The following is an 11,807-nucleotide window of genomic DNA, read 5'->3' as shown; positions in this document are numbered from 1 at the left end:
TTGTTTATTTGTTAGTTAGTTAGTTTGTTGACACTAATTAATGACCAAAACTTACAAGAAATACTGCACTGATTCAGTTTTCTGTTGAGGCATCTCAAATGAAAATCATTTCATGGATTTATAATTCTGAAAGCTGTTACTAGATGATCAAACACAAGGTCTGCCTTACGCTGTCAAATTAATGGCAACTGATACATGTAGTATCCATTTGTTTTGAATTCCAATTTCATGTTTGAGTTTATAAAATAACTGAAAGCAATCAGAATATGTATATATTACATATGTCATGTATAATATGTATATTTAAATCTGATAGCTTGGTTAATTAAGGGCTAGGAGAAAAAGTTGACATAAGATATAATTGGGACCTTGAAAGACTTTAATTTCTTCTCCTTCTCTTCCCTTCATTTACTGTTCTAGGCATAACAAATATCACATATTTGATTTGAAAACAATATTGTGTAGGGACTACAGTTAGGAATCCCTACTTAAACATTCTTAATGTACTCTTGACTTGAAATCATTATGAATCATCTGGTTTAACTTTATAGAGCAAATGTGAAATAAAGAGTAATTGCATCAGAGTAGGTCTTTGGAGGGGCTACTTTGGAAGAAAATACAGAAATCTGAGACATACACTTCTGTCTAGTGCTGCATTTAAATTTCAGATTCCAACCGCAGTTGTGATTGTTTTTAGTTTGTTAGCTGCCTAGGGTGTTATTTTAAGAAAGCAGAAGCACCATCATTTGCACACTCCTTATACTTCACACACCTTAACCCTGACTTTTAGCTTCAGTTTTTCTAAAGAAGTGAAGCCAAGATGAAGAACCATTTGCTTTTCTGGGGAGTCCTAGCCATTTTTGTTAAGGCTGTTCTTGTGACAGGTATGTGGTATTTTGAAAATTAACCCAGATAAAAGGAAAAATACAACACAGATCTGCTCTTCAGTTTTAAACATTTGTGTTTGTGCTTCAGTTAGCTAGCTGTCTGGCTACTTTTTTCTAACATGCCTTAACCTTCATATGGGCAGTGATCTTTCTGCAGATGAGACTCATTGTAATTCTTTTTATTCTTTTTTTCCTCTTATTTGTTTGCCTACTATAACTTAGAGAATAAGAAAATATATGTATCTGGATAAGTGCTGACAGCTATACTTATATAAATTTTCATATTGAATCTTGAAAATCAGTAATCCTCTCCTTGAGTACCTTAAGAGAATATTCTGGAGACATGATATGATCATTATTGTAATTGTAATAATTACAATATAGAATTCTTGGGATTTTACTTACCCAGGGAGATTGATATTGCTTCTAACAACTTTCCTGAATCTGAGCCTACAGATTTCTTATGACACTTTAACAATGTTTAATATTATACAGGTTGCCTATAACTTGATGGCACAACTGTGGTTGTTTTGTTTATTAACCTTTCAAACTACTGTAGAAAATGGAATACACCCTGACCATAGATGTAATAATGTTCATGTAGAAGGGCAAAGTTAGAAATGATATAATTTGGCCTGTTTCTAACACTTACTGAGCTTATTTCTCTCATTTCAGAACAGGGTATGTTGTAATTAAGAAGTCGTTTTAAATATATTTTTTGCTAAGTTAGCATTAGAAATAATGAATTTCTAATAATATTTAAACATAAAGATAGTAGAATTAAAAATGTACAGTATATGGATCTCTAATATATAAATAAAAATTTATGAACATGTTTATATATCTATAAACATATATATGAAATACATATAGATACATTTGTAAAAGATCTGTCATTTCTTAAGTACATACTATTTTTCAGGCATTATGTTAGCTGCTTTACATATACTATTCCATTTAATTCTCACAGTAATCACTTGAGATAGGTACTATTAATATTTCTAACACATGGTTGAGTCCACTGAGATTTAGAAAGGTGAAATAACTTAGCTACAATCACATGGCAAGCATGTGGTAGGTAGAACCCAGGCCATCTAACCCTATAGACCACACTCCTAACTTCTATCCTCTTTTGCCTATATAGGAGAATCACTTTTTAGTAAACTCATGTTTAAATCTAGTCTGTGTTGTTAAGCATATTTTCTTATTTTTTGAACTGAATTAAATTTAACAAATATTTATTGAGCACCTGCTATGTCTCAGGTGCTCTTGGAATAAAGTAAGGTACATTCTAGTACTAACAGGTTTATTAGGAAAAATGCTGTCTGTCAGTGAGAATATTAGGATCTTTTAAGCCTTGGTGCATTGACTGTATTTGTATATTCCCTGGAAGATGTATTAGGTTGCCTAATATTTTTATATGATAACAGTAAGTAGTAATAAACAGGAATAGTTTTTTCCTAGGTTTCTGGTAAGAAAATTAATTATATGGGGCACCTGGGTGGCTGAGTCGGTTGAGCATCTGACTTTGACTCGGGTCATGATCTTGTGGTTCCGGATTTTGAGCCCGGCGTCGGGCTCTGTGATGACAGCTTAGAGCCTGGAGCCTGCTTCGGATTCTATGTCTCCCTCTCTCTCTGCTCTTACCCTGCTCATGCTCTGTCTTTCTCTCCTTCAAAAAGTAAATAAACATTAAAAAAATTTGAAAAAAAAAAAAAAGAAAAGAAATTATATGCTATAAATAAAATAAAGACATTTTCTATTTAAGACTTAATAGACAAGTCACATGCTTGACTCAATCGGTATTTTTGGTCAGGCGTAACATACTCATTTGTATTTTATTGAGAAAAACATTTAAGAGTCTTGAATATAGGAGTAGGGAAAAGACACCACTTAAGTCATCTTATTCTTTTCAAAATGTTAAGGAAAGTTTTATTATTATGTTGAATTGAATTCATAATGTTTCTTCTGCAATACCGTACAGACTTTGGGGCACCTGGGTGGCTCAGTCGGTTAAGCATCCGACTTCGGCTCAGGTCACGATCTCATGGTCCGTGAGTTCGAGCCCCGCGTTGGGCTCTGTGCTGACAGCTCAGACCCTGGAGCCTGCTTCGGATTCTGTGTCTCCCTCTCTCTCTCTGCTCCTCCCCCGTTCATGTTCTGTCTCTCTCTGTCTCAAAAATAAATAAAAAAAATTAAAAAAAAAAGATATTTAATACTGTACAGACTTTTATCAGAAGACATATTAAGAAGTTATGAATAATGCCATAATAATGCATTGTAAAGTACTTCCAACAATTTGAAGTACAAAACAATGGTCTTAAAATGTTTTTGTAATGACTGTTAATCATTAAGACTGAAATACTGCAATTAGGTCCTCTCTGTTCTGGGATATCTTTGAAATAATTAGACTTCCAATTAAAATTATATCTATCCTGATCAATTTTATTGTAGTGGGTTATAAGATTTTTTTTTTCTAAAGCACCCTACATTGAGTAAATAAAAGCTAAAATTTGTGAATTCTATCAAATTCAGTATTCTGGCTGGGAAATTATACTATAGTTTTGCAAGATGTTACCACTGGGAGAAACTAGGTAAAATGTACATGGGTTCTCTATTTGGTATTTATTATCACTGCCTGTGAATTTACAATGATCTAAAAATAAGAAAAATTAATAAAACAAAACAAAAATATATCAAATATCATTATTATTGTTTAATTAGCCTATTAAATAAAGTTGTTATAATTCTTCAAATACTTGCTAACTGATACAAGTCCTGATTATAAAAATTTTGTTTGTTTATTCTTTACAACACTTACCAGACCTCTTTTTCCAATATTCAGATTAGACCATAAATGTTGATAGTCAGAGTTAAGGCTTTAATGGTCATCTGTGTGTCCATTCAAAAGCTTGTATCTTTAATATTTTCTAAACTGTTTTTGCAAATTTATAGCACTTTACATCTATATATACCATATCTTTTAAAACAATTCCTATCAGAAATATTAACATATATAGCACTTATTATTTTATTTGAATGAATCATTATGCCATGATAACCTGATTGTTATTATGAAAAAGAAGATAGGAAAATTATAGTAAAGAATATTTAAAAGTCTCACCAAGTAAGGTTATCTTGGAGAAAATGTGCCTGTTTTTAACTCTAATGCAATATAAGGAGTAAAAAAAGTTTAAATGGGGGTTCAGGAAGGATGTGACACTTCAAACTGGAACTATAAAGGCTGAAGTTATTTTTTGTTCACTTCTGAATAATTACTTTGGTCTGAGAGAAATATCATCTAGATTTTTTTGTTTTCTCTATCATTTTGTCATTTGGTACCGATTTTTACAAGGCTGCATTATTCAGAGAGCTGTGCCTCTATTAAAAGTATTAGATGAAAATCAGAAATACTTCAGCCAGGTTCCCATAGACTGGTCCAAGAGAAAAAGAAAAAAATTTGTTTGGAGTGCATTTGGATTTCCTTCTTGATGATGTAAGATTCCGCTTAGCATTTTAGATTAGGAAAGAGAACAAATGGAGAAAGCTGAAACTGATCAACCACAAAACTTAGTTTTTCTACAGGAAAAAAGATAAATTACCTCAGTAAAAGTCCATAAACAGACCTTTCCCCCCCTTTCTTCTTAATAATGTTTTATCTTCAAGCCCAAGATGAAGATGAAAGGACTGTTCTCGTTGACAACAAATGTAAGTGTGTCCGGATTACTTCCAGGATCATCCCTTCTGCTGAAGATCCTAATGAAGACATTGTGGAGAGAAACATCAGAATTATGTACGTGGCATTTAAAAAAATTTTTTTTCTGCATGTTGTAAGCAGAGATACTTTCAGATATTAGCTACTGTTTGAATGTAATATCTGTCTATACCCCTCTTTTTGATGTGCAGCACTTAGAAGAACTTATTTCTAAACTGTAAAAAAAGGTTAATTATCTATGTGCATATATAGACACGCAGACTTTATGTGAGAGTTAAAAATGCTAATGGACAAAAGCACCTAGAACAGTGTTTGACCCACAGTAGACCCTCATACATGTTTATTACTTATCTGTCTCATTAGTTAAAATCTTTCCTGATATTACTAGACCCTTATACTCTAATAAGGAATAGATTCATTCATTCATTCATTCATTCATTCATTCATTCGGGAAACATTTATTGACTGCTACTAAATGCCAGTGAGGATTGGAGCTGGGGATACAACAGTTTATATAAAACACAGCCCATGCCATCAAATAATCTACAGTCTGGTAGGAAATTTTAAGCAGTTTAAAAGGCAATCACAGTATTGTAAATGCTATGACAGGAATAAGCATAAGATATTTCAGAAGCACTAAGGAGGGGCACCCAGTCCAGTCCTGGAGGGTGAAGGGAAAGTGGTGGTGGGAGTCAGGTGTTTGGAGTTAGTAGGTGGAAGTGGCTGTTAGCTGAGTGGGAGTTAATTGGGTAAATGTGTGTGGGGAGTGACAGGGTTGGTAGGTGAGGCAGATCATTCCAGGGAAAGGAAATGATTGCTGTAACGAATCGTATGAGATCATCACGTAACATGCTTACCGTAATCCCAGGCGCACTGTAAATACTTAGTAAATGTCAGAACTGTTAACTGCTTTTGTTATTGTTAAGACTTGGAGATGAGAAAAGCCTAGTAAATATGTGGAATTGCAAGCAGCTGCTTACAGCTGGCATGTAAAGAGGGTGGCATGGTGAGAGATGGGGCTGGAGAGGGGGAAGCATATCATGAAGTGCCTTCTGTGCCATCATAAGGGTACTCTGTTATTTGTGTGAAGACACTATAGGCTTTAGGCAGAGAAGAACATTAGGCTAGTATTTTAGAGGCCATTTTGGCGATAATGTGGCTAATATATTGCTACGATCTAGGAAAGAAACGGCGGTGTCCTGAACTGTGCACAGATTGCAAAGGATCAGAGTCAGTTGAACTGGTAGATGGATTAGATATGGGTCATTACAGAGAGGGAGGACTTAGAGACGGTGTCTAAGGTTTTGGCTTGACATGTATGTAGATGGTATTGCTAAATCCATCGTCACGTTTTGCTTTGTGTCCTTTGGTAGGGAGGGGTGCACATGAGGAGGAATGATGACATAGATGAAAAAAATGTAAGCATTAATGAAATCACCTCAACTAGTTGAGAAGGGCTACCTAATTTTTCATGGAACATCACCAAATCTAGGGATCTTGAGTCCAGTTACAGCTTTGCTACTTAGTAGTTGTGTGAACTTGGGTAGATCATAGAGCTCTACAGTTGATACTTTCTGCAGTCCTAAAATATGGATAATAATATCCATTTATTCCACAAATATTGAGCACATTCTACATGCCACACATCTAGAAAGGCATTGAGAAAGCATAAATGTTTTTGCCACAAAGAACTTACATCATCTACTACAGCAACCACTCTGTAGACAAGCAACTATGAAATGGCCTTTGCCATAATAAAGATACATGAACTTCATACATGAATGTCAGTGAGACAACAGAGGAAGGAGTTTGTCCAGGGGTGAGAATAATCATCATAAAGAGGGTAAAACTTGAGCTGATTTTTAAAGGAAAATCAGGGATTTGCCAACTAAGTGAAGATCATCGACAGAGGAGCTTCTGGGAGATTTATTTTGAATGGGAAATGTTTAAAATATGCAAATTACTGTGAAATCTGAGCAATAGTATTACTGTAGAGTGCTTGTAGAGTGTTATAGAGTACAAATGTACTAAACTGCTGATGAGACAGTAAGTACTGTCCAGCAATATACCTATTACCAAAAATAGCAATATTTGCTAGTTTCATTATTTTGATCTCTTTTGTTTCTTTTTTTAGCGTTCCTCTGAACAACAGGGAGAATATCTCTGATCCCACCTCACCACTGAGAACCAACTTTGTGTACCATTTGTCTGATGTGTAAGAGATTTTCTCCTTCATACTAATATAGATATGGAAGTTCATAACTTTTATTTAAACTTGTTAGTAAGAATGTTTCTGAATATATGAGGAATAAACATTTACCAATATAATTTGAGCTTTGAATACATTAATTCCTGTGCTCATTATGAGATATCATACATTTATAAAACTTTATCACAGATAAAAGTTAGCTATACATTTATTCTTATTTATTTATTTATTTATTTATTTATTTATTAATGTTTTATTTTATTATTGAGAGACAGAGAGAGACAGAGCATGAGCATGGGAGTGGCAGAGACAGGGGGAGACACAGAATCTGAAGCAGGCTCCAGGCTCTGAGCCCTCAGCACAGAGCCCTACGCGGTGTTTGAACTCACAAACCGGGAGATCACGACCTGAAGTCGGAAGCCTAACCGACCGAGCCACCCAGGCACCCCAGCTATAAATTTATTCTAAATTAGAAATTATTGCCATTAGTACAGGAAGGGCCAATTTGTCTTAATAGCTAGATAATTGGATTTCAGACATATTAACATGTAGGTGTTACTTTGGAAACTATGGAATCCAACATCAGACAATTTCTTTTCCTTAAAAATATTCTTCCTGGGGCGCCTTGGGTGGCTCAGTTGGATAAGCATCTGATTTCACTCAGGTCATGATCTCACCGTTCATGGGTTTGAGCCCCGCATCGGGCTCTGTGCTGACAGTTCAGAGCCTGGATCCTGCTTCTGATTCTGTGTATCCCCCTCTCTCTCTCTGCCCCTCTCCCACTCATACTCTGTCTCTCTCTCAAAAATAAATAAACGTTAAAAAAAATTAAAAAAATAATTCTTCCTTCCCAGGGCATCTGGGTGGCTCAGTTGGTTAAGCATCTGAATCTTCCTTTTGGCTCAGGCCATGATCTTGCAATTCGTGAGATCGAGGCCTGCATCAGGCTCTACGCTGACAGCCTGGAGTCTGCTTGGGATTCTCTTTCCCTCTCTCACTGTTCCTTCCCCACGTGCATGCACCAGCTTTCTGTCTCTCAAAATAAACTTAAAAAATATTTCTTCCTTCTTTGTCACTGTACATAACCTGTTTAATCCTCCTTTACGGTTAGGAACAAACCTAACAGACTAGAAGGTGAGGTACAGTATAGACAAAACCATGATATTGTCATATCATTAATTTATATTGTTTACTTTCAACGAATTTTTGTATATTAAAGGCTGAAAAATCCTGTTAACTATTCTGTATTGTAGAGCAGTTGAGGTCTGAAAGGAGCTACCTTTTGTTAGTGGTCAAGTCAGAGCTGCAAGAGCCAGCTGATTTTGGATAGAAACGAATAGTCACTCAGGTTCTGATACAACATCTGGTGAATATTGTCTAATACGTATTTTTATTTTTCAGCTGTAAAAAATGTGATCCTGTGGAAGTAGAGCTCGATAATCAAATAGTTATGGCCAGCCAAAGCAACATCTGTGATGAAGAGAGTGAGGTCTGCTACACTTATGACAGAAACAAGTGCTACACAAATCGGGTCCCATTTACCTATGGTGGTGTGACCAGGATGGTGGAAACAGCCTTGACCCCGGATTCCTGTTACCCTGACTAACTGAAGTCACTGCTGACTGCATAGCTCCTTATCTTAAAAGGCTCTTCATTTCGATGCAGAAAGTTAATATATTTACCACCAGTGAATTTGAAACAATGATTTTTTTTTTCTTCATGTAAAACTAACCCCCCCAATTGAAATAGTAACATTATTATTTTTATTGAAATGACTTTTCAGCTGTATGTTCTTAACTCTAAGTAGTGAAGTCTCTCATTATCCTTGCCCGAAGGGGTAGATGCCCTTAAGAATATAATTCCTAGCATTTAAAAAGAAACAAGGGGAGAAAATAAAACTCAAAAGAGTAAAAATCAGAAGACATAATTAAATTTCAACTTTCTTTTTTTTTTTTGGCATTGCCTTGGAGAGCCAGAGCTTTTGCACCTTCCATACTGTTCTCTTTTTAAAAAGTGTCACTGTGCAGAGAAAATTTATATGTACACATAGGTCAATTATATGTCTTCACTAGAAAAATAATAATTGGAAAACGTGTTTCCAAAATATTTGTAAAAGTAATTTAAAATGGGATCTCCATTTATGAGACTAATGAGCTGAATGTGACATCATTAAATGTGTATTTGGAAAATATATTTTGACATAGCACAGATTTGATGGCAGATGACACAGACTTTTCTTTGATAATCAGGGTAGTGTAGGAAATTTCCATTGGAAATCATGTATGTTGTAACTGAATCTGATGAAATGTGTATTCCAAAATATGTATTCTCTAGCACAGTTTGAATAATTAAATAGATTCATAAGCATATACCTGTGTGAAATAATTTATTGACAAAAATTGTGGAAACTTTGTTGTATGTAAGTTAAAATATAACTTATTACTGATGACAGTGTGTAAGTACGATATAATTATGCATTAATCACTGAATTCATACCTGTACATATTTGAAGTAGCTTCGTCATTTAAACCTAGAATTAAATTAAAAGGCAAGGTCCTTCTTGACAAACATAGTGTTTATCGTGGCACATAAACTTCTTATGGCAGAAAGCCAAGGCCAGTTGACATACATATCCCAGGGTTCTGTGGAAAGTAAATGCTGACTTTGGATTTGAAATAATGGGAGGCTGCTTAGTAAAAGTTTCCTGAAGAGGCGTTGTTCTGTTTTCTCTCTCTCTCTTTTTTTTTTTTAAAGTTTATTTACTTTGACAGAGAGAGCGAGAGCATGTGCGCATGAGTGAGCGAGTGGGGGAGGGGCAGAGTGACAGGGAGACACAGAATCCCAAGCAGGCTCTGCATTGTTAGCACAGATGCAGGACTCAACCTCGTGAACCGTGAGATCATGACCTGAATGAAAACCAAGAGTCAGAGGCTTAACCGAGTGAACCACCCAGGCAGGCGTCTCTTTTTTTAAATGGTAACAGTAATTTTTAATAACTTCCACTGTGTTCGTACTGATTATTCAGTGTTTTTTTTTTGTTTTTTTGTTTTGTTTTGTTTTGTTTTTTTGGATAGGGCTGGGACACTCTAGGGATCAGTAGGGATCGTAGTTTTGATGTGTTAAAGATACATCATTCTTGACTAATCTTTGATCTAGTGTGTGGTTTTAGCCAAGTCTTTGAATTTTATTTAATCAGTAAACATTTATTAAATATTTATCACGTGCAAGGAACCGTGCTACATTTTTTGGTGATTAAGCTGTGATAAGTGCCCTCAAAATCGTCACCACCACTCACTCCCTAGACCTCTGCCCCATTGTCATCTCATGAAGTTCACCGTGTTTTTTAAAACTGCAAACCCTATTTCCTTATCTTGGTTTATTTCTCCCCATGCACTTATCACCCTCTAGTAGGCTATATAATTTACTGATTTATCACATTTATGGTTTCTTTCCCCCTCTAGAGTATAAGGTCCACAAGGGCAGATGTTTTTGTCCAATGATGTATCCCCAGCACCCAGTACATTGCCTGGCACATTGAGGTGCTCAATAAATATTTGTTGAATGAATGAACATGAATACAACTTACTTGAGGAGATAAGACACATGCATAAATAATGACAATCATCTGACAGAATCTCATGAGGGCAAAGCAATAAGGTCCTAAGCATTATAAGAATTTATGGGTGGCTTCTGGGGAACGTGATCAAAAAAGATGTGACCACCTATTGACCCATAGGCAGGACCTGGGCACCTAGAGGCTTCTCTCTCCGTCCCCTGACCTTGGAACGTGGGTTCCCCTCGCCTTTCCTTCTCCCAGAGGCTGCTCCAGGTACATCGCCTTGAGATAGTGATGTGGCGTTGAAAACACCTGCATGGCATACGTGTTTGAGCCCAATTAAAGCCTCTTTATAAGCTTTTAAGATTTGGTGGGCAATTGTGGGGATCCATTCATCTTGACAAGCCTTGTATGTAAGTTTCCTTTGCTATTGTTAAAATTGCCACCTACCAACATGGTCTGCTTTTTTCTTTGGTCTCTCCCTGTCCTCTGTGTCAAGAGGCTGGTTTCAGATTATACCAGGAGAGTTCCCGAGAGCCTTGTGAATCCACGTTTCTATCCGCCCCCACCCCGTTGTTTTATTGAGATATAATTGACATATAACACTGTGTACAGCGTAATGACTTTACATATGTATCTAACGTGAAATACTACCACAATAAGTTTAGTTAACATCTGTCGCCTCATATAGTTACAAAATTTTTTCCCCCTGTGATGAGAACTTTTAGGGGGACACTGTTTCTGAAGAGGCTCCTCTGTTCTTTTGCCATCTTTGCCTTAGTTTTTCTGCATACCCAACAGAAAAAGTTTTGGTTAGCACGTAGCAGATCCTTGTAAGAAAGATTCCAGCCTTATTCCAGCCCTATTGTCTCATTAAAGGACAGCCGAAATAGAAAACCTAAGAGCAAACATAAGTTCTATAGGTCTTCATTCTTTCAGAAGTTCAGTTAAACTCTAAGACCTTACGTGTTCATAACAATTTGGCCACTTACCATGTACTAGACACCAATCTAAGTGCTTTATTGAACATTAACCCATTCAGTATAAATCCAGAGTAGCTGCTGGTTCTTAAATGAGAGTTATTGAAGAAAGATTAAAATTCGTTCATACATTTGCTTGTTATCAGGGAAACACTAGGGAATCAGTGTAGACAAGGCAGCTGTGAAAGGCCACTCTTGGCTCTGCAGCAAGCTTATTTGACTTACGGCTCTAGTTTGTGGGAGAGGTCCATGGGCTGCTTCCACCACATAATGACTGAGGGTGGCAAGGATACTAAGACAGGCTCCTGGGAGGCATAGGACTCCTCTGAGGGGTGACTGACTTGAGGACTCCCCATCAGATTCACTAAACATTTCCTGGCCCACCTTTAGATACTACCTACCCAACCTTCCTTCCTAGCCTCTTTCCTCCACACGGGTCAGTCCCGCATGAGGGTCTGAC

At 36.3% G+C, this 11,807-nt stretch overlaps 1 protein-coding gene across 1 annotated transcript; it reads left to right on the top strand.

Annotated features, from left to right (window-relative positions):
- The first annotated feature begins 739 nt into the window (after nt 1–739).
- Nucleotides 740–9,180, top strand: JCHAIN (joining chain of multimeric IgA and IgM). Its single transcript, XM_060654924.3, has 4 exons — nt 740–884; nt 4,554–4,680; nt 6,737–6,817; nt 8,213–9,180. Exons 1-4 carry the CDS (start codon nt 821–823, stop codon nt 8,415–8,417), a joined length of 477 nt encoding a protein of 158 aa, XP_060510907.1. The 5' UTR covers nt 740–820; the 3' UTR covers nt 8,418–9,180.
- The last annotated feature ends 2,627 nt before the right edge of the window (nt 9,181–11,807 follow it).

The sequence above is a fragment of the Panthera onca genome, chromosome B1, assembly GCF_046562875.1.
Source record: "Panthera onca isolate mPanOnc1 chromosome B1, mPanOnc1 haplotype 2, whole genome shotgun sequence".
Classification (NCBI taxonomy): domain Eukaryota; kingdom Metazoa; phylum Chordata; class Mammalia; order Carnivora; family Felidae; genus Panthera; species Panthera onca.
Note: the sequence above shows the minus strand (reverse complement) of the source record. Positions and strands in the feature narration are given on the sequence as shown.

Coding starts and splice junctions, on each gene's coding strand:
- JCHAIN (XM_060654924.3), top strand. CDS start 821: ATGAAGAACCATTTGCTTTTCTGGGGAGTCCTAGCCATTTTTGTTAAG. Junction 885..4,553: donor TAAGGCTGTTCTTGTGACAG/GTATGTGGTATT, acceptor TTTATCTTCAAG/CCCAAGATGAAGATGAAAGG. Junction 4,681..6,736: donor GAGAGAAACATCAGAATTAT/GTACGTGGCATT, acceptor TTCTTTTTTTAG/CGTTCCTCTGAACAACAGGG.